The 23,680-nt window shown below is 38.9% G+C and overlaps 1 protein-coding gene and 2 long non-coding RNA genes across 3 annotated transcripts in view; all 3 read right to left on the reverse strand.

Annotated features, from left to right (window-relative positions):
• Positions 1–3,431: 3,431 nt before the first annotated feature.
• LOC307012156 overlaps positions 3,432–23,680 on the reverse strand; it is a 58,343-nt gene continuing 38,094 nt past the window's right edge. The window contains exon 3 of the long non-coding RNA XR_013800576.1: positions 3,432–3,672. This is a non-coding gene — a long non-coding RNA (uncharacterized lncRNA). The remainder of the gene's footprint in view (positions 3,673–23,680) is intronic.
• LOC307011872 (uncharacterized protein) lies at positions 16,837–21,277 on the reverse strand. The gene is made up of 4 exons (XM_079637935.1): positions 19,724–21,277; positions 19,556–19,624; positions 18,793–18,921; positions 16,837–17,157 (listed from the first exon to the last, which is right to left on the reverse strand). The coding sequence occupies exons 1-4, from the start codon at positions 21,192–21,194 to the stop codon at positions 16,934–16,936; spliced, it is 1,893 nt and encodes a 630-aa protein (XP_079494061.1). The 5' UTR covers positions 21,195–21,277; the 3' UTR covers positions 16,837–16,933.
• Positions 21,331–23,496, reverse strand: LOC307011873. The gene is made up of 3 exons (XR_013800506.1): positions 23,391–23,496; positions 22,228–22,296; positions 21,331–21,706 (listed from the first exon to the last, which is right to left on the reverse strand). It is a non-coding gene; the product is annotated as an uncharacterized lncRNA (long non-coding RNA).

Below are 23,680 nucleotides of genomic sequence, written 5' to 3' on the forward strand. Positions count from 1 at the left end.
CAAAGAAATGTAGGGTCTATCATTTTTATGGTAGGCTTATTTTAACAGATAGAGACAGAATATCAACAAACAAATCCAGAAAAACACATTAGGTTGTAAATTGATTAGCATTTGATTGAGTGAAATAAGTATTTGATCCCCTAACTCGCACCGGGGTGCGTTTCCCAAAAGCATCGTTGGCCAACTATGATCGCAATTTCTATTGAACTCTATTGGTAACGACGGATCTTGCGACCATAGTGGGAAACGCACCCCAGATTGGTTATGTGCCCATGTGAAACACAGATTAGTCCTGTCAATTTAAGAAAGTACTCCTAATGTCCTAATGGCAGTGGACTGGAATGGACTAGATCATCAGCAAGAAGCTTGGACTGAAGGATACTTGATTATTCGGAAATTATCCTCGGTCTGTAGTTCCATGCAGAATCTCGCCTCATGGGGCAAAGATGATCATGAGAAAGGTGAGGGATCAGCCCAGAACTACATGGAAGGAGCTTGTTAATGACCTCAAAGCAGTTGGGACCACAGTCACCAAGCAAACGTGACACGTGCTGCAATGGATTGAAATCCTGCAGCGCCCTCAAGGTCCCCCTGCTCAAGAAGGCACATGTACTGGCCCGTCTGAAGTTTGCCAATGAACATCTAATGATTCAGAGAAGGCTTGGGAGAACGTGCTGTGGTCAGATGAGACCAAAATCGAGCTCTTTGGCATCAACTGAACTCACTGTGTTTGGAGGGAGAGAAATGCTGACTATGACCCCAAGAACACCATCTCTAACGTCAAGCATTGAGGTGGAAACATTATGCTCTGGGGCTGTTTTTTTGCTAAGGGTACAGGACGACTTCACCGTATTGAGGGGCTGATGGACGGGGCCATGTACTGTCAAATCTTGGACGAGAACCTCCTTCCTTCAGCCAGAACACTGAAGATGGGTCGTGGATGGGTCTTCCAAAATGACAATGACCCAAAACATACCTCCAAGGCAACAAAGGAGTGACTCAAGAAGAAGAACATTAAAGGAGAACTCCGGTGCAAAATGAACCTTTGGTCTAATTACACATTGTTACCTAGTCAACCGTTATCTGAGATTTGTTTTCATGATTATCGAATGTAAATAGTTTTATCTCTAAAAACAGTTTAGCCTATAACGCTAGTATAACGCTAGTATATGGGGCATGGAGTAATGACAAATAAAAATCGCTTGTTAATACCACTAACAAGGCTCAAAATAGCCCCACACTAACACGGTAGCATAATGAGGGTCCTTACATGCAAACCGAAGCATTGAGAACTTTGACAGTGTCCAGACAGTTTAATAAGAAGATATTTTATACATACAGTCAACTTCACGTATACAAGCAGAATCCATCTTGGAAAAACAGACTCTATCAATCGATCTACGAACCACCGATCCAAATGCGCTGGACCATATGAGATTCTACACAGTTCAGCGCATTTGGATCGGTGGTTCGTAGATCGATTGATAGAGTCTGTTTTTCCAAGATGGATTCTGCTTGTATACGTGAAGTTGACTGTATGTATAAAATATCTTCTTATTAAACTGTCTGGACAATGTCAAAGTTCTCAATGCTTCGGTTTGAAGGTAGGGACCCTCATTATGCTACCGTGTTAGTGTGGGGCTATTTTGAGCCTTGTTAGTGGTATTAACAAGCGATTTTTATTTGTCATTACTCTACGCCCCATATACTAGCGTTATACTAGCGTTATAGGCTAAACTGTTTTTAGAGATAAAACTATTTACATTCGATAATCATGAAAACAAATTTCAGATAACGGTTGACTAGGTAACAATGTGTAATTAGACCAAAGGTTCATTTTGCACCGGAGTTCTCCTTTAAGGTCTCGGAGTGCCCTAGCCAGTCTCCAAGGCTTAATCATACTGAAAATCTGTGGAGGGAGCCAGTTCCCAAATGACAGCCAAGAAACCTTACGGATTTAGAGAGTATCTGTAAAGAGGAGTAGACCAAAATCCCTCCTGAGGTGTGTGCAAACCTGGTGACCAACTACAAGAAACGTCTTACCTCTGTGCTTGCCAACAAAGGTTTCTCCACAAGGCATGTTTTGCTTGGGGATGAAATACTTATTTCACTCACTGAAATGCAAATCAATTTATAACCTTTATATAAGGTGTTTTTTCTGGATTTATTCATTAAAATAAACCTACCATAAAAATGATAGACCCTTCATTTCTTTGTAAGAGGGCAAACTTACTAAATCAGCAGGGGATCAAATAATTATTACACTGTATGTCTGTTGTGTGAGATTTAATGGTGTAATCCACCCAAAAAATTACAATTATGTCATCATTTACTCACCCCTTCTGTGGAACATGAAGGAAGATGTTCTAAATAATGTTGGTAACCAAAAAGTTTCGGTTCCCATTGATTTTCATTGAATGGACAAAAACTACAATGGAAGTCAATAGGAACCAAAACTGTCTGGCATTACCAAATACGTGTATTTGTGACTAACTTATTTAGACCACAAGCCTTGGTCTGCATAATGATAGATGGCCAAACAAAATATCAGAGGTTCTGTCATCCAACTGAAATATCACTGCACTTCCAGAAAACACATGCACACTTTCGCAAATGGCTCTTGCAGACACTAATGTGTTGTACCCCCTGAGCGGTCTCTCCAGGCCCTCCACATCTGGGCTATTTGAAGCCTGTGGAGAGACAAGCTGTGGATACAGTGTTTTAACATTGAAGAATAGTGTCAGAGAGATCACACTGTTGGCTCAGTAAATGACCTGTGGTTTCTCTAATGATCTGAATCCTTTTCTTTGCAGCTCAGCCACCCACGGCCATCAGGCACCGACAGTTACGCATCCGTGACGCTCCAGAATTAATCAACCTTTCACACACAATCTTCCCGAGGAGTCCTATATGTCAACAGTGTATAATTTCCATACCTCTGTGTAAATGATGTTGACCCGCTGTGGGCATATTGTTTGTGTGGGCAGCTCCTTTATTCGAGCCCTTGTGTAATCGGCGGTTTTTACTGTAAGCATCCGTAGCTTTGCCTGCTCATTACATGTGATTCCGCTTTTCTAAAGTATAACAATATGGCGGTGATCTCACAGGATGATTCTCTGACACACAGCCACCTCATATCTTTGCCCTGTGGTGCTAATCTCTTGTGTGTGAGTCTACGGATTTGCATGTTGACATTTGCAATGGATGTGTGTCAGGGTAACCTTCAGAGAGCCAGCGAAAAAAGGAAAAGAAAAATCTCTGAATTGGCATTCATAATCATGAGTCATTAGTTTTTCTTCACATCGCCTCAAACGCTTTATGTTCCTCTTTTGCCTCGAGGGAGAAGCCAAATGACTGAAATTAACTCAGGAATAATGTTGAAAGAATGATTTTTGGTGTTTTGGTCAGATGAAATATATATTTATGCCAATCTGATCTGATTATTTACATGGAAAAGTGTCTTATGTGTAATACAGTAACATTAAGGCCAGGTTGGGTTGACCTACATTCAGTTTCCAAATTACTCCATGATGTCAGAAGGGTTTGTTTTTCTTTTGCTCTGTTTTTCTTTCTGCTCCGCATTTCATTCTCTTTATCCATCCAGTTTTCCGCCCATCCATGCGGCTGCACCACCATTCCTCTGTCTTTCTCTCTCTCCTGGGTCACCCGCCACTGAAGAGGAAAGAGGGTTGTTTATTTTATCAAAGTTCCCCAGAGCCTAAAGTGTCACGGTGTTATCTCACCCCAATCTCTACAATGCCAATTACTCAGTACTGCGATAAAGTTAAAGCAGTTAAAGTTGCCTGTGTGTGTGTGGATTAACAGAGAAGCAAACCCAATGGGGTATATCAAATATTGCAATCATATTCCACCGACCATTATAACTTCGTTTTTTTTTTATTGTTTCGCAATAGATTGCAATGTGGTTTCCTTATAATAAACTGCCCATGGAAAACACGCTCAGGGATTTCGATGAGAAGTGAAAGATGAACTGTGTAACAGTCAAATTTTCAGCACACACACAAAAAGCAGGGCAGGAAACAAATGGATGGTGAAAAATATAGGAATTACAGAATGAAGCCAAACTGAATTGCCAATTGGCTATGGTTAACATTAGGGTTAATTATATTTTTGCAACAAAAAAAAACATTAAATATGGACAAAAAATACAATGGAAGTCAATGGGAACCAAAACTGTTTGGTTACCAACATTCTTCAAAATATCTTCTTTTGTTTTCCGCAGAAAAAAGAAATGCATATTATTTGATTAATATAAATTATTATTTGATTTCAAAACATATTTTAAAAAAAGAAGTTCACTGTAAAAAAAATCTAACCTCCCCAACTCAAAATTGTCTAGTGACTGGTCACATCTACATTTTTCAATTGGCCCAAATTAAATTCTGCAAATTTAATTTGATCAATTTGCAGAATTTCACTTGGGCCAATGGAAAAATTTAGATGTGACCAGTCACAAGAATTTTTTTGAGTTGGGGAGGTTAGAGTTTTTTACAGTGTAATATACATAAATGAGACATTCACATTAAGATGAGATTATCATGCATTTAGAAAAGAAATAGTGAATTTCCATTTCATGCGACTTTAACTTAAAACATTTCTTGAAAATGTGATGATCTAAACCCACATGAAACCAACATGAATACAAAGAATACATTTCTAAGAATTTGTACACTGTAAAAACTGTCTAACCTCCCCAACGCAAAATTTTCTAGTGACTGTTCACATCTAAATTTTTCAATTGGCCCAAGTGAAATTCTGCACATTTAACTTGATCAATTTGCAGATTTTCACTTGGGCTATTGGAAAAATTTAGATGTGACCAGTCAGAAAATTTTGAGTTGGGGAGGATAGAACTTTTTAGAGTGTAAGAATTTAAAGTTTTTTTAAACCAGATTTTTTTATATTTAATTTTTTTATCATGGAAAAAAAAAAGCTTGTTTCCTCAGAATAACATGCATCCAATACAACCAAGAACACACTCTAAAAAATGCTGGGTTGTTTCAACCCAATTTTGGGTAAAATATGGACAAACCCAGCCATTGGGTTAAATTTTTCAATTACATTTGTAACCCAACATTTGGGTTTGTCCATATTTTACCCAAAATTGAGTTGAAACAACCCAGCATTTTTTAGAGTGCATGCATTCAGAATTTAAATACAGTCCATTTTTTAATTTCTGTCTTTAACACTTCTTTGGGAGAATTGCACTTTCAGTTGTCTCTGCATATTAAACTAAAAAACCATTCTGATTCATTGGAAGCGAAGCAATGGAAGTCCCTTCTCACCACAACGCCTTCCTCTTCTGCTCTTTTGTTCTGTCAGGCTTTGGTGGGGGGGGGGGGGGGGGGGGGGGGGAATCTGCTCAGCTGCGCACACACATTTATATCTAAGCCGGCATCAAAGTCTTATCCCTGCTGGTTCTTCTGCAAGCAAAGTTTTAGCTACAAGCTATTGATTTCAAAGCCTCTAAATTGGTGGTTATCTAGGAGAGAGCCATTAGGCTAGCTCAAATTAATGATGAGCAACATCAACAGAGGCAGCGGGTGGAGAGAGGGGGTTGGAAATGATGGAGGGCGCTCAAAGTAGCTCTCCCTGTTGATACAGCTGAAGACATTACCATGGCACAAAAGTGACAAATGAATTTGGCTGACAAGAAAGAGAAAAAGAAAACGCCGCTTTTATTTAGATACGCTCAGGCGGATGGTTACTTCACACAGCCACATCTGTGATAACAATTCCACATGCTGGATTCCTCGGACAGATCATCTACATTCCAGACTCTCGCCACACAGTTTACTCAAAGTCTTCCAGCACACACACACACACACTCTCCGTTACGCTTTTTGTTGCTTCCCATCTGAGGAAATGAAGCCACCCGTCAAAACTTTGAAAGATGAACCCATTTTAGGCATTACATAATTAGTCTACAAGGAAAAGTAATAGGAAAAGATTTGAGCGGTGATAATAAAAATGAGGAGACATATTTGGAACAGCGTGTGAGTTATATATAGCATCATTATAATTATATCACAAATTCTCAATCAGCAAAAGAGGGACAAGAGAGAGAAAGAGAGAGAGAGAGAGGTGTGTGTGCACTCTTCAGGTCTAGACAAAATTGAACGTACCAGAGCTGGCTTTCATTACCGCAACCAACCAGAGAACAGGGGGAACATTCCAGAGAATTATCCCTCCCCAGCCGAGAAAGAAAGAGAGGGAGAATAAAAGAATAGAGGATATGAGGAGCAGGTGACATTTGCTTAAAGAAAGAAGGAGAATGGACAGAAAATATATCTGTATGAAATACAACATCAATAAAAGTGAGGATGTTGGGTGGCCTTTAAATTAATCTCATATCCTCCAGCCCTCTACACACACACACACACACACACACACACACACACACACACACACACACACACACACACACACACACACACACACACACACACACACACACAAACACACACACACGAGCTCTGGCAGAATGCCTGTAGGGTGTGTTGAGTAATGGTAGAGATAAATCATCAGCTCCTCAACGTTTCTCCCTCTGTCTAGAGGAAGAGCTTGGCTTTAGGGCCTAGAGTCAATTCGTTTTACATACACAGATCTTATAAGCTATTTAAGGCGAGACACTACAGGTGAATAGGGTAAAATTAAAAAAATAACAGATATCACCATGAAACTTCCTCAGTTGATTACTTACACAAGTATATTTTAAAAAGTATTAAAAGTTTTTTTTTTATTTGTACGTTTAATTATGCAAATTAGGCATTATCTCATTAAATATGTGCAAATCTGCATATATTTTCGGTAGATAGATCTGAACACATGATAAAGCCAGGTGCAAAATAATTTTTTCATTTTGTTTACACACAAGATGAAAAAAATAATTTCAGAGGGATTTCAGGATATATGCTTTCATGAAATCAAAATATACTGTCCATAGCCTTACAAAATCCATTTTCACCATATTTTCTTTATTAAAATGTCACATAAATCAGGCCAGGAATGATTCATTAACAAATCCCTCTGAAAATATCTTTAGAATACTGCTAAGTGTATAACTGGAAAGTTTGGTGTACATCGGTGCTACATAAGCTGAGATGTTTATACTGGAGAATGACAAAAAACTCATTTTGAGAAAAAGGCATTTAAAGATTTGTAATGTAAAAATGTTATACTTTTTTAGTGGAAACAACTATTTATATACACAATATCTAATCAAATCATTAGCAATAACAATACAAATCACCTAAATCACATCAAAACTTTTTTGGCTTTCAACTAAAAAAGAAAAACATCTAAATGTCAGAGCACGTCACGTGATGCATCTGAACGAATCACGTTGTCAGAAATTGACATCAGCCAATGAGATTTCGCTTTTAGAGTTAAATGCCCATTGTACTTTCACGATTGGTTGCTGATAAAAAAGAAATTATCATATTTGGATCCGACAACAATGTACAGGAGAGAGAGTGCTTCCCAACGGTATATGTGATGACAGGGAGCAGACAGAGATTGCGGAGCAGCATGTTGATTAAGAACGCCAAGTTTTGTTGAATTTAGGAGAAATCTACAGACGCAAAGACAAAGTGTAGTAAAATAAACACCTAAATGTGTATTTCAGACTTTTTTTCACCATAAGTCTGAAAGAAGATGTAATTGAAGACAAATATCCAAAAATCTCCAAATTGACCAGTAAAAAAAACACAATGTTTTTGTCTGCCGTATCTCGCCTTTAGTGAGAATTTCTCATAGACACACACTGTAAACATTTCAACCCACTAAAGTTTAGTTCAATTGCCACCATAAAGGCACAATATGTAATTTTCTCCGCTAGAGGTCGCTTAATTCAAAACGAAGGTGTAGCTTGATGATGCCGTGAATGAGCGTGGAATCATGGGAGTTTTCGTCTTCACCTCCACAGCCGACGGATAGGAATCAGACGGACTCGGGCAGAAATCATGTTCATGGATGAGCTAATGTATTAAAGTTTTATTAAGCAGGGAGGGCCGAGAGCCGTGTGAGCGAAACGAGGCCGCTGGAGCAAATGCTAATGAGAGAGACCTGCGATTCACACCGGTCTCGAGTCCAGTGGAGCTTTTAAAGTGTATGTTGCAGTCGGCCGCTTACGCTCTTTTCTGTGTGAATGTGGGGTAATGCAGCGCTGTTTTACATGCTAAAACAATCATGCTAAAACAATCATGCTAAATACATTTGAGTGTTTTGAAAGTTATGTTAACGTTATGTTATGTTATGTTAACTGGATTACTTGTGTTGCTAAATCAATGACATGCAATTAATTTTAAAACATATTGTATGATGGAGAAAGCACTCTCTGATTATACTATTTTAGCCACTTGACAAAATAGTGCTGTCTCTGAGGCATGGTAAAAACATGGTACTTGTGGTGGAAAACAAGAGATTCAAACAATAAGACTAACCGTGTTTAGCTATTTCACTATAAATTAGTTCCAAACAGTTGCTCACCTGTCTAATAAAACACATAACATATTAAAGCGTCTTTGATGTTTCCATGGTTTCTATGAAAGTAAAACCGGAAAACGAGGGTAACACATATGACGTAATTGACAGGCGACGCAATGACACGGCCCGTTCCTGTTTAAAATTGCAGATTTCTCTGGATTTAAACATTGTTGGAAACATTTGGGATAATATAAGTACACAAGTCAACAAGATATACAACTTTGGTTTTTGTATATTTTTATCTAAAAAAAGTCTTGTGCCTTTAAATTTAAAGAGAGAATAAAGTTACAACCTAAATTTACAGCACTTTTTTGAGCACTTTGAATCAAGTACTGATTTAACTAATTAAGTTGAAATCTCATAAAATCAAGTATAAATGGGAGAAATTATTGTGATGAATTAAACTGATGTGAACAAATGTGTTAAGTAATATCACATGAGCAAGAGTGCTGTATTGTGTGTGATTCTGTTTTTATGCAACAGTTCAATAAGTTCATACACATTTCGTAAATTTTGAGCACAATCTTGCCTGTCACTTTATTTTTCTGTTGATAATGCGTGTCTCTGAACTACACAGTAGTGAGCTGCATCCAAAAGCTTAAAGTCCATAAATTCAAAATGGACAATTCTTGGTTTTTTATGGAATATTATAGAATATATTTATTATATGATTTATCCGTGCTCTAGTCTGCACATCATAATTGTTTAATTCATGTGCCCATGCAATCTTTAATCAAAAAAAAAAAAAAACTTGCCCAGCCTCTTGCAGCAACATCTTCCCTGATGACGTGTTTACTGACGCGAAGGCGGGACAACCTGTGACTCATGTCACACGAGATCACAGCAAGGAGCAAACCACAAAACTCCAACAACCAACCAATTCCCAATGGTCCTGTCCTACTTTTTTTCTTGTTCAAGAAACCGTTTTCACTCAGATATATGTCACAATAGACCAATTTCGAGCCAACGTCACAGTTACGTCACAACGTTAGCTGGAGGCAAGACAAAGGGAAAACAGTGGCCAATACAAACCAGCACAGATTCGGCTACATAATAAGGAGCTTAAATTATATTATTATGGATAAATATAACTTGTTGTGTTATTGGGTGCAAGAATCGATGAAAAATGAATATGCTGTATCTGGAATTTTTATTTCTAAAAAATATTCACATCATTAAAATTGCACCGTAATGTCACTCTTTACATTTTCGCCTTCTGGCCTTGGTGCCTGGCTCGGCAGAACTGCGGATCGTACCACACAAGTCTTGGACTATTTAGCACATAGTTATAGGCATCTAAAGATTTATATGCCCTCAGTTTCTATTTACGCTCAGTTTCTCTATCGGAGGTATAGAAGTCAGACATTAACGTTAATCCTGTCAAATCGTCCATCCATTGACTGAGCGTGTACAGGTTAGCCAATCTGGTTCCGTCCGTTAAAATTAACTTTTGCAAATAACAATCGCGGTCCTGGACAGTGAGTGACCTTGCACATTAAGATAAAATCGAAAAAAAACAAGCTAACAAAACTTGCAAACTAACGTTAGTGAAGCCCTAGACATGTATAGAAAGGCTAGATGGCTCAAGGCGGAGTCAGCTGTGTCGTCACTTGGCGGCCATCTTAGGTCAGGAGACTGCGCTGCTGCTCCCTGCTGCTGTGGACGGAAGGTGAGTGACATACGCCAACTAAAATGCTCGTAACTTGCTGAATTCTTGACGGATTTACAAACGGTTTGGTTTATTACAAACCTTATTAACGTGGCTATGATTTGTGCTGATGCCGATGTTTAATAAACTCCGTGGCTATAATTTTTCACAAGTATGCAGTTAAATAGCCGCATCCCTGACGTTTATGACACACCAAGCCGTTTGAAAATTGGTTGAAAATTGAGCAAAATATAGTTATTTCAGCACTACATGCACAATAGACTTTTATGTTATAACTGGACGAGCGGTCCTGTCCTAAGATGGCCGCCGTGTGACGTCGTCGGGTCCCATTGGCTCTCAGCGCCGGTAAGCCATCTAGCCTTTCTATACATGTCTATGAGTGAAGCGGCCAGAGGGATCGTTCTGCCACCACCTAAGCTCCGCCCACAAAAAACGTCACCATATTTACTAACTGAAAAGGGGTCTATAGGGAAGAAAAGACTATCGCAACTACTGTTTCAAGCCAACTTTAAAGTAGCTGACTTAGGCTATTGCCTCGCTGCCTTATCAGGCAATGACTTTGCAGGCAGAGTTTGCGCACAAAGGTACCTCACGAAACTGATTTCAGACACATTTCTGAGGTAGCATAACGGTTTAATGATCTACAACAAAATAGGGAGAGTATTTCAGAATGATTATGGCTGATGAGTGGTGAAAACAAACATTGACAGCCAATCAGAATTAACCTGACTTTAAAGAGTTTTTGCATTTAAAGTGGCAGACGACATAACTAAAGCGTGCACTTATAATAAACAGAGCGTTATCGTCTATTGGTGAGGACCCGAATATAGTTAGCTATATCATCAAATTTATGGTCGTGGCATCACTAGACCCTTTTTGTTAGGACAGGAAAAAAATATATTACTGATAAATTCTCATCAATGATGGAAATTACCGTATAACGACTGGAGAATAATTTCCCCTGATAATATGGGGGGAGGATAGAAATGCCCGTTTATGATTAAAACGTTTTACAATGCAGTGGTTTTCACTAAGACCCTACATCTAAACCTTAACCTCACATAAACCGGCTGATAAGAATATTTTCAGTAACACACTTACAAGTCTTTTTTTTTTTTTAAACATTGCATTATATTTGTGCGGACATGTTTATGTTTATTTAGCCATCTGAATAAGGACATAGCATATATGTTTGTATTTAAAGATAAAAATTATTAGTATAGACTGACCCTAACCTAAACCCTAAAAGGAAACTTTTTGCACACTGGTGTCCAGGGTTTTTAGTGTAATCATTCTTCCTTCTTTTCTCTCTCTCTCTCTTTGGTTCTTTAGCAGGCATACACAGATGGCCCTATTGACCGCTCGCATACTTGACATTCCAGCCTGTATTCCAGTGTCTGCCTTCCTCGGGCCTGCAGCCAGCACTCCTTTCCCCATTTCTTTTTTTCTGTCTCAAGTTGTTATGTTCAGCACTCTTAGAAAAGTGTCTTTTCGTACAAAGCACAGCCTGGTAGACTGCAATCACAGCACACTCTCTGTACAGCAGTCTGTCTCTCTCTCTCTCTCTCTCTCTCTCACACACACACACACACACACACACACACACACACACACACACACACACACACACACACACACACACACACACACACACACACACACACACACACACACACACACACACACACACACACACACACACACACACACACACACACACACACACACACACACACACACACACACACACACACACACACACACACACACACACACACACACACACACACACACACACACACACACACACACACACACACACACACACACACACACACACACACACACACACACACACACACACACACACACACACACACACACACACACACACACACACACACACACACACACACACACACACACACACACACACACACACACACACACACACACACACACACACACACACACACACACACACACACACACACACACACACACACACACACACACACACACACACACACACACACACACACACACACACACACACACACACACACACACACACACACACACACACACACACACACACACACACACACACACACACACACACACACACACACACACACACACACACACACACACACACACACACACACACACACACACACACACACACACACACACACACACACACACACACACACACACACACACACACACACACACACACACACACACACACACACACACACACACACACACACACACACACACACACACACACACACACACACACACACACACACACACACACACACACACACACACACACACACACACACACACACACACACACACACACACACACACACACACACACACACACACACACACACACACACACACACACACACACACACACACACACACACACACACACACACACACACACACACACACACACACACACACACACACACACACACACACACACACACACACACACACACACACACACACACACACACACACACACACACACACACACACACACACACACACACACACACACACACACACACACACACACACACACACACACACACACACACACACACACACACACACACACACACACACACACACACACACACACACACACACACACACACACACACACACACACACACACACACACACACACACACACACACACACACACACACACACACACACACACACACACACACACACACACACACACACACACACACACACACACACACACACACACACACACACACACACAGTCTTTCCATTATAGACCATGTCAGCTGGAGTGTTTGTATGACTGTAGAAACAAGTTTACATATATTTAAAGTATAGATTGTGCGTGAGAACCCATCATGGCAAGCATCCATTAAGAAGGATAATATGCATATTCACACACGTTTTTGCTTTGAAAACAGGAGTGGAATGGGGAAAAACCGCAAGGTCTCGAGACGCATCTTTTAAAAGTTGAACTTTTTTTAACTTTAACAGCACGTTTTTAGAACACCATGTCATGTGCGCAACGGTCAAACACTTCCGTCTAGCGTGTGTTTATATAGAAAATAATAGAAAAGTAGCTAGTGGAGGAAAAACGTGTTCTGTGTTAATGGCTCCTAAGAACGTTTTGCTAATGTTCCAAATAAAATATGAAAACCTTATTTCTGAATGTTCACTGAAAGTTCAAATGTCCAGTTTAAAAAAAAAAAAATTAAACTTTTTTCTTGGTTATGTGAATGTTAAAAGGAACGTTCACATATGAACATCCAGGGAAAACGTTCCATGAACGATCTATAGATAATGTTTTTGTGCACATTAATAAAGACAAGATCAATTTTAATGAACATTATAATAACATTATTTAAGAAATAATATAGTATTTAACATATAATAAGAAACTTTGAGAGAACCTTGTGGCAAAGTTTTGAGAATGTTCCCTGTTAACTGAGAGATGAGGAAAACCAGTGAATGATTATTACTTCTGGGTTACTGATTTGAACCTAAATCTATTACCCTAAATCTTCCTGATCTATTACCCTAAATATTATTGGCTGGACTTCCATACGCTAATTTAAAAATGCTGAAGAGAAACACAAAGATGCAGATCAAAATGTCCAGAATGAAAAGAAAAAAAAAGAAAAAATACTGCTTACACACAAAAAAAATGTCATGTCACACGGTTTTTGAAACCGCTCAGTCAAAGAGCAAAACTTCACACCAAATCTCCAAAACCATAAGTTATTTCTTAGCCTTTGACTCAGGATGGTCTACTATTTCCGGTCAGAATCCGAAATGCAGAACGATGCATCTATATTGCCCACAACCCATCGTGCGTTGGACGAGGATTCGGTTAGCGTTGGACGAGGATTCGGTTAGAACTAGAGTCCGGCGGTTATGTAGAGAGGTTTAGATAAAGGGGTTTGAGTGATTAATTATCAGTATCTAACCTGACGAAAATGTATTTATTCAATGTTGTCTACATTATATTGCAACTGCAGCAGCATTGTGAACTTTTGTAAAGATACGTTTAGCCATTAACTTTTAAATGCATCATTACATTCAAATTGCAAACACATGAGGAGAATCTCCTCATGAAAGACCCGCGACTGGCAGATAAACGTGCTACTACATTTCTCTCCGAAACGGTAGGAAATTAAATGAGATTGAATGGAGGATTTTAACTGTGACAAGATGATTGACAGGGCAGTATACTGACAGAATGCACACAACAGATCTGTCCGTTAAAGATGACGAAGTAGTATGTCCCAAAGCTTGCCTACTCTTTTGCTATACACTCTAAAGTATGTACTTTTTCTTCACAAAAATACTTTAAGGGCGTAGTATAAGTAGGCGAATTGGGGCGCAGCCCAGGTCACACACACACACACACACACACACACACACACACACACACACACACACACACACACACATACTGGTTTTCATGTTGGATGGGGACCAACTTTATGATCATCACCTGTGGGGACCACCCTTTCTATAGGTTCTAGAGGTATGAAAAAAATTAGGGATACTTACCATAGCTTTGACAACATATACACGCCTTCAAATATCTGAATTGATGAAGTAATGATTTGATCATGCACAATGGGGACCTTTGAAAAATCGAGTGAACATGTCTTATAGGGACTCACTTTGCATAATTTTTGCATAATTCACACAACCTCCCATTTGATTTGTGGGGACCTAATTTGCATTATTTACACAACTTCCCCTTTTGATTTGTGGGGACCTAATTTGCATTATTTACACAACTTCCCCTTTTGATTTGTGGGGACCTAGATAGAACAATAAGTATATTACTAATGACAAATAATAGGCATTTATATTAAGTAAATCCTTAGATTGCACTTGTCCATTTACCCTTAAAAATGGGTTTAATCTACAACCAAGTAGAATTAAAATATACAGTAGTCCAAAACAACTTCGATTAGTTAATGTGGAGATATATTGAGGTCTGCAAATGGTGATAGTGATGCAAAGCTTCACTCTCGCATAGAACACCTATGGCCAGTTTCACAGACCAGGCTTAAGATAGTGTCAGACTAAAGTGCGTGTTTAAGCTGTTTTAACTGAAAACACATCTTAAATTAAGTCCATTGTGTCCAAGTGCCATTGTTTTGTCTCAAGATGTACACCAGTAATGTTAATTTCTAAGACACGTTTATAAAAGCTACTTAAATGTCCTAATTGAACTAAAGGCCAAATCCTGGTTTAATCTAAATCCTGTCTGTGAAAGCAGGTCCTAGTGTTGTGCTAGTTATCTTCTCAACATGCAGAATATTTGTTTGGATCGATTGACTTCCTCCGTTTGATTGGAATATTAGTGTGATTGAAGTGGATTGGTGTTGCAGGGAAAAAGTTCTGTTCACATTTCAAAGGATTGCATGCAAGTAGTGAATTATTGTCTGGATATTTTCCAACCCATTTCATACCCACAAGTCAAACATTTAAACCTTTCCACTTCAAACTATTCTTTTTATAATTGTAATTTTTTTTCAGCCAACCTCCCAGCATCAGCTGCTACTCATTCACCTGATACTTATTATAAATAAATAAAAATCTACTACTAATTGAGCTTCAAGACATTAATTCACATTACAATTGCTGAATTCAACTTTTATTGAGTTAAACTTTGAGTTCACAAAATAACTCAAATTAAGTCAAACCTCAAAAAAAGTCCTGATATTAAAAGTATAAAAAAAATGAAATGATATAAAATATATATAACTTTCACACATGCTTCCTTTCACGGACATGTGAATTTAAACAAACTACAACTTTAGAACAACTTTGTTTGACCAATGCTTTCCGACTGGTGGCCTTCGTCACGGTCATCATAAACATACTGCAAACATGACACTATTTGAAATGTTGTTTGCAGTATCTTTTATGATGACTGATGAAGGCCACCAGTTGGAAAGCATTGGTTGAACATTACAGCACCACTTGTAGGCTATAGAATAACTTTAGTTTTAAAGGGTTAGTTCACCCAAAAATGAAAATTCTGTCAGTAATTACTCTCCCTCGTGTTCCCCGTAAGACTTTCATTCATCTTCAGAACACAAATGAAGATAGTTTTGATGAAATTTGAGAGCTGGCTCACTCCTTCAATAGGCTTCTATTGTAATTGATATATGCCATCCCAGAAAAGTTAAAGACATAGTTAAAATAGTCCAAGTGACTACAGCGGCTCAACCTTAAGTTTATCAAGTGACGAGAATACTTTTTATGCGCAAAAACAAAACAAAAATAACGTCTTTACACTACGTGAACTGAAAATGACCAGTTGAATAAAGACGTTATTTTTGTTTTGTTTTTGCGCATAAAAAGTATTCTCGTCACTTGATAAACTTAAGGTTGAGCCGCTGTAGTCACTTGGACTATTTTAACTATGTCTTTTACTTTTCTGGGATGGCATATATCAATTACAATAGAAGCCTATTGAAGGAGTGAGCCAGCTCTCAAATTTCATCAAAACTATCTTCATTTGTGTTCTGAAGATGAATGAAAGTCTTACGGGGAACACGAGGGAGAGTAATTACTGACAGAATTTTCATTTTTGGGTGAACTAACCCTTTAAAACTAAAGTTATTCTATAGCCTGAACTAACCCTTTAACATCTTTGAAAAAATTGACAGAGCCATGCCATGACAGAGTTGCATCTTCACATTATTATTATTTGCACTGCATTTTCTTTTTGCAAGCTGTAATGCGATTATAAATGTAAAACTTTACGGTCTTCCAATCGCGGTTCTTCAGCGCTTCTGGTTCAGCTTTTAAACATTTGTCACAGTCGCTCTTAGCTGGTACAGTGAGTGATGTGATGAATCGCTTCATGTGCCTTTCCACCGCCTGCACCTCTGTCTGCTGCCAGGGTGTCTTCTTCTGGGTACTTTTACCTAAAAGTGGACAGAAAAAAAACTATTGAAATGATAAAGTGTGTGTACTTGAATTCCTACCAGACGTTCTAAATCCTATTATTAGTATTTATTAGGGCTGCCTAATAAAAATTATATTTTGTTTTAGATATACCAAAAAACTTTTACCGTGTGATCGCCCGGTGTCGCTTTCTGGTAGGACTTTTACGGGCTTTTCCCAAATCACGGAAATGACCTCGACGTCCGGGTTAGCGGTAGCATTAGCCATCAGGCAAGAGTTATTTATATAAACTCCTAAGGTACTTACAAACTTTCCAATGCCTCGTTTTATGAGTACAGAACCCATTTGTACTACTGTATAAGTTTGATACCATTCAGGGCATTATTAGTGGGGTAATTTACCAGATACAACCTTGGATCCGTTAGCGGGGGAATGGGTCATGTGTTTGGCTCGAGGTCATGGTGCAAAGGACCCTAGGTTGAAATTACTCCGAACCATCCCTTTAAGAAAGGGGGATCGAGCGGGATTCTTTATTGCTGTCGATTTTCAGTCTCTTTTTAATGATAGGCCTTGCACATCTGTCAATCATCCCCGTTTTCTATTTGGGAATGAACCCAGCGCTATGATTGGTCAAACTCTTCTTTTGCTGTTGCTTGATTTGAGGACTGCAGATGCACAGAGGCATCACCAGGTTTTTGTGTAGTTTAGAGCGAGAAATCGTACCAGCGTACTTTGAGGTCAAAATGCGTGCCTGCTACTCAAAATGCGTACAGGTCGGCAGGTCTGATATTCTGACTATGTAATCTGAAGTAATCTAGGCGCTTCACTGCGGAGATGACGAGTCAGCATCGTCGATTTAATCTCTGCAGCCGAAAACATTATCAATAAATTATTACAATGTTTAGACAGTCTCCTTCTGTTTTTTCAAGACACACTCATAATCACTGTTTGCCGGTGTGCTGTGGAGCTTTATGTGTGTTAGACTATGTATTAATAGGCAATTAAAGGCTCATTAGGAGTTATGGCTTATTAATATAATAATGCGATTAGATGACTAATAGCTTAAAATGAACGACTACTAGTCGACTAGAAAAATCTTTAGTCGAGGGCAGCCCTAGTATTTATGTCAGCATCTATATAGCAAGAGAAATTATTTACACTCTACCTATAAATAGAATTACACTGTCAATCAAACAGTGATTTTAAGATTCAGTCACTTGGCCTGAAATGATAATTGGGGAAAAGGAAATTATATTAGGATCAATGTCTTGGCTGCAAGTTATTTTTATGCATCCATCCACAACTGCTCCAGGGTTAGTTAGTACTGATCTTTAAATTATTAGAACAGCTACAATTCCTACTAGTGCCACAAAGCACCTAGTAGATTCTAGCATCAACCAAGTAACCCTATAAACAACTACAGATGGGTTCCCGAGCATTAATGATCTTGAAATTGTGTAGAGAAACAATTTAGGGATGCCAGCAGAAACAGTTCTGCGGCAAAGTGTTCAAATCGCTAAAGTTTTGGTGGAAACGGCTCAAAAAGGGAAACGGCAAAAAACAAAATAAGCATTTAGTGTGATCTGGTCTGAGATCTGGGTGTTAAGTGTTCCTAAAGGGTCTAATTTAGTCTTAGAAATGTGTAAAGAGTTCACCTTTGGAAGAAGGCCTCACAGCACTGGCTCCTGTAGGCATCTCTTCATTTGATGGTGGTCTGCGTCTCTTGGGTGGTGGCGGCATGTCATTCCTCTCGGTAGGAGTAAGTGCCACCTCTGCCGATGGTTCTATGGAAAATAATCAAAGTTCAACATTTTCAGAAAAATATACACTTTAAATGTACTATAGAATGCTGACAATACACAATTAATGTGTTATTTGTCACACTTATGCACTAATTATTTAAAATCATTAAAGTACAATAAACCCTAAACCTTGTGCAATTCTTCATTATTGCAAGTATAATTTAACTACATCTTTCCAGCAGACATTTAATCAAACATAAGCTCAAGTAAACGGAGTATTTAACCATTATATTTCATGTCTTAATCATCTGAAATGGTTTGTTTAGTGCCATGACACAACCAACACAAGAAGAGAGCGGATCAGCTAGCATATTACGACCAATTTACACGTTTCTCTTATGAAATATAATTTTTATGGTAGTAAACTCCACAAAAAAATATTCACTCCAGAATAAATGTTTAGTGTAAAACATTTTGAATAATAGCTTGGAGGCATTTGAGTCATTACACAATGAGCCGATTTGTCAAAAAAAAATTGTTCAGCATACTGAAGCATCTTCTTTAATGTTAGCTATGATGTTAGAACAATGTTTTTGCCAGTCAGGTCTTCATTAATTACGTGACTGAAAACTATTAATAACTTCAAAATGTAGTGTATTTTGACAGGAATACAAACCGTCAACAGTAGATGAACAGTGTCCCTCTTGTATGCTCCCGTCTTCCTCATCACAGTCAATAACTTTTTCTGTGGAAGTTCAAAGTACAGCTTAACAATGGTAAAACACATGGTATATGAATAGATGGTAAACCGAAAATCAAACAAAAGTCAAATAAAATACCACACCATCAGGATCTATCCCAATTTCATCCAAGTTCTTGCCATGGAACTCGGCTAATCTTCCTTGCTCAAGAGCCATTAGAACTTTGCTGATCTTGGCAAGTTGCAGGGTCTTCTCAGGGAGTCGATAGAACTCACGATGGATTCTTATGTCGTGTCCAAGAAAGTTTGCCAGCTGGTCCATCTCAGTGTCAGTCATATTCAGCACTGTTGAAAGGGTTGCGGCATGCTTTCGCAGTCTTGTAGATGTCAGAGACTTGGGACACTTTGAGCCACACGCCTTCGCAAAGCCACGGAGGCAGTCTGACCCTCGAAAATGTGTCATAGCTTCTGGTCTTGCAAACATGTAGGCATTGTCTTTCAGAACCGCACAAGCTTCTCTCTGCTTAACAAGGAGTTCTAAGGCACATAGCATCTTTGGAGTCAGAAGGATTGGAACTGGTCGACCACGCTTTCCCCTTGTGATAACCCTTGTGAAGTGTCTGCAGAGTTTTTTTTCCACTTCAGAGAGTGCCCAGTCCACATCCTCATGTGGATCAGAAGTGTCTCTTGATAAAAATGCAGACAAAGGCATGCTCGAAACCTCTCCTTCCCTGCGCCGGTTAAAGAGAATCATCTGGGCTAGACACACCTTTGCCAGCTCCATCCAGGCTTTGGTAGAGGGACTTTCAGAGAGTGTTTTGAACCATTTGTCTTGCACTTGACTGAGATATGTATGCATTTTCTGGACGTCTTCAGTAAAGGGCATGATAGTGGGCACATTCCACTTTGCTTCACTGATGTTCCGCAATGCTGTAGCCGAGATTAACTCGTTCCACTTGTTCGCATGGACTTCTAGAAACTCACTGGCGTTCTTCACAAGCTGTTTGTCATTCGAGATTAATCCCTGAGCTTTTAAGAGTTTACTCACTTTAACCAGGGAATTCCCAAGCTTGTTTGCAAGCGATGGAATCATGAACTTGTCCGTTTCACTGTCATACCCACACGTATACTTGACAGCTTTGACAGTCTCCATGTACTTCTTTGGATTTACACAATCTTCCATCGTTTTTAACGAGGTGACTCTCCTCGCCTTGTGAATCAACCTTCCCAATTCTCGCATCTTCTCTCGCACACACTGTTTATTTTTGGCTGATAGCCCTCCTTTGTTCAACAAGTGCTGCCCAATTTCAGTAATTACCCTGTCATTTTTGATTATATCTGTGATTGGGTCAGGATTCATGGCACTGATTACTCCCCACAGTTGTTTGGTCATGTTTGAAGGCACAGGCCCCGTGTATGTACACAAGGACTGAACACGGTTTTTTCCTGGTTTGGGGGGGACTGACTGAGGTTTAAGTCTACAAGAACGCATATGTCGCCACAGGACCTTTCTTGTAAAAAGTCCTTGACAGTACGCACAATGCATGAAATCATCTCCCTGTGCTTCTTTAGGTGGTCGTTTAAATGGCACCAGTTCCCCCTTTCCTGATTCCATAACAGCAGCATTGTGGGCATAGTTCCCTTTGTTGCGGATATAATCCAGTTGTTTTTTTCTCTCCTTTGAACCTTTTGGAAAGCTTAGAGCTCTAGCCACATCAGATTTTTTGCATGTGAACTTTCTAGATGCCTTGCCATCTTAGCGTAAGGTTTGGAGCAATACAAGCAGTAATGTCTCTTGTTGTACACTCTACTGCCATCTCTTTTTTGGTATGCATTAACAACTACACAGTCTATTGTGTTCTGACTTGAACTGGGTTCTTCTCCTGTTCCAGATGCTTCAGACGTAAGGCTGTGCATTTTGTCTGACGTTGTTGTGTCACAGTCAGGGGAACTCACGGAGCCAGATTCATCAATATCCAGTTCATCAAGAAGCTGACGTTTTGTTGGGTTCAGTGTAAGGCTAACATCACTGTCACTGTCAGAAGTGGTATCTGGAACATAATTATCTGAACTCTCTGGTGTAGAATCAAAGAGCTCACCAGAATCTTGAAGATCCATATCTTTCATCTTAAAAATAAAAAATAAAAAAAAGTTAATTAGAAATAGATAGAACTAATGCATTTAACGAATTGATCAGTAAATTGACAGACAAATATTGTGAACTGTTGTGATAATGATCTGTTCAAGTATTTTTTTTTTTTATTTACAATTTACATGTGACGATTTGCTGCTTCTTATTGTTTGTTATACTAAAGTTCTCAGTGATTAACAAAAACCTAAGCAAAATAACTACTCAAAGAGATGAAAATGGTTACGTTTACATGCAACAAAATAATCCATTAGTAATCAGATTGATGGCTCAATCAGACTGAAAAGCCTTCCTATGTAAACACCTTAATCATATGTAAAGAGTGAGCGGAGCGAGCTTCCATAGGAATTAACTCAAATTATAAATGCCCGTGCAGCCATGCACATTTAACTTTCGCTTTCAAATTAGCGATTTAAAAGAGGAGCAAAAGAGGGAAAAACTCCAATGTGTGCAATGTAAACATAGCCATTGAGTCTCTTGTTGCGACTTGAGAACTTACCATGATACTTTTAGTCCGTCTAAGTCTTGGTACAAAAATGTCATTTTCATTTTGGAGCTGTATCACAATCTGTAAAAAAAAAGAAAACAGTATAAACAACATTTTATATTATAGTATTTGAAATGTAAAAATAAAAAAGTGAGAAAAATAAATAAACAATTCCTGTCCAGCAAACCTCGCTCACACACATCTGGATTAAAACCAGCTTCATGAGGACCTTTCACACACAACGTTATAGTTCCTTATGGGGACTAGTTTCATCCAATTCAACACAAGTTGAAACTCAAACACTAACTGAAAGTGTGTTGTGGGGACGTCGTGAGTGTCCATTTTAAAGCAACAATTAACCTAGAAAAAAATCCTTGTGAAGGATAAAACTGGCCCTAAATACTCCACTAGCACTAACCTACTGGACACATGTTGTTAAACGGTTTAATGTATTAATTTACAACAGATACACATCAAAATATGCTTAAAAATCACTAAAGATTTAAGTCTACTGTCTCACTTTGTCATGTTTTAGTGATGAATGTGAACATACCTGTTGAGGAGAGTTGATTTGAGCAGATTCATCATCCATCCGAGTCTCTGACTGGAGAGAAGGATCAGAGTCACTCGCTGCGCTGGTATTAACAGCAAGGCTGGTTATCTGTAAGAGACAACATTTATAATGACAAGATATTAGAACAAGGTAACACAAGAGAGAAATCTGCAGCAGATATCACATGACTTCAGAGAGAGAGACAAATCAACTTAATCTAAAACACTTATTCCTGTCCAATTCAACCTCTGTTAGCGCTCACACACATCTGGATTAAACCAGCTTCATGAGGACCTTTCACACACACAACGTTATAGTTCCTTATGGGGACTAGTTTCATCAAATTCAACACACAAGTTGAAACTCAAACACTAACTGAAAGTGTGTTGTGGGGACGTCGTGAGTGTCCATTTTAAAGCAACAATTAACCTAGAAAAAAATCCTTGTGAAGGATAAAACTGGCCCTAAATACTCCACTAGCACTAACCTACTGGACACATGTCGTTAAACGGTTTAATGTATTAATTTACAACAGATACACATCAAAATATGCTTAAAAATCACTAAAGATTTAAGTCTACTGTCTCACTTTGTCATGTTTTAGTGATGAATGTGAACGTACCGGTTGAGGAGAGCTGATTTGAGCAGATTCATCATCCATCCGAGTCTCTGACTGGAGAGAAGGATCAGAGTCACTCGCTGCGCTGGTATTAACAGCAAGGCTGGTTATCTGTAAGAGACAACATTTATAATGACAAGATATTAGAACAAGGTAACACAAGAGAGAAATCTGCAGCAGATATCACATGACTTCAGAGAGAGAGACAAATCAACTTAATCTAAAACACTTATTCCTGTCCAATTCAACCTCTGTTAGCGCTCACACACATCTGGATTAAACCAGCTTCATGA

The sequence above is a fragment of the Phoxinus phoxinus genome (genome assembly GCF_949152265.1).
Source record: "Phoxinus phoxinus genome assembly, chromosome: 15".
Taxonomy (NCBI): domain Eukaryota; kingdom Metazoa; phylum Chordata; class Actinopteri; order Cypriniformes; family Leuciscidae; genus Phoxinus; species Phoxinus phoxinus.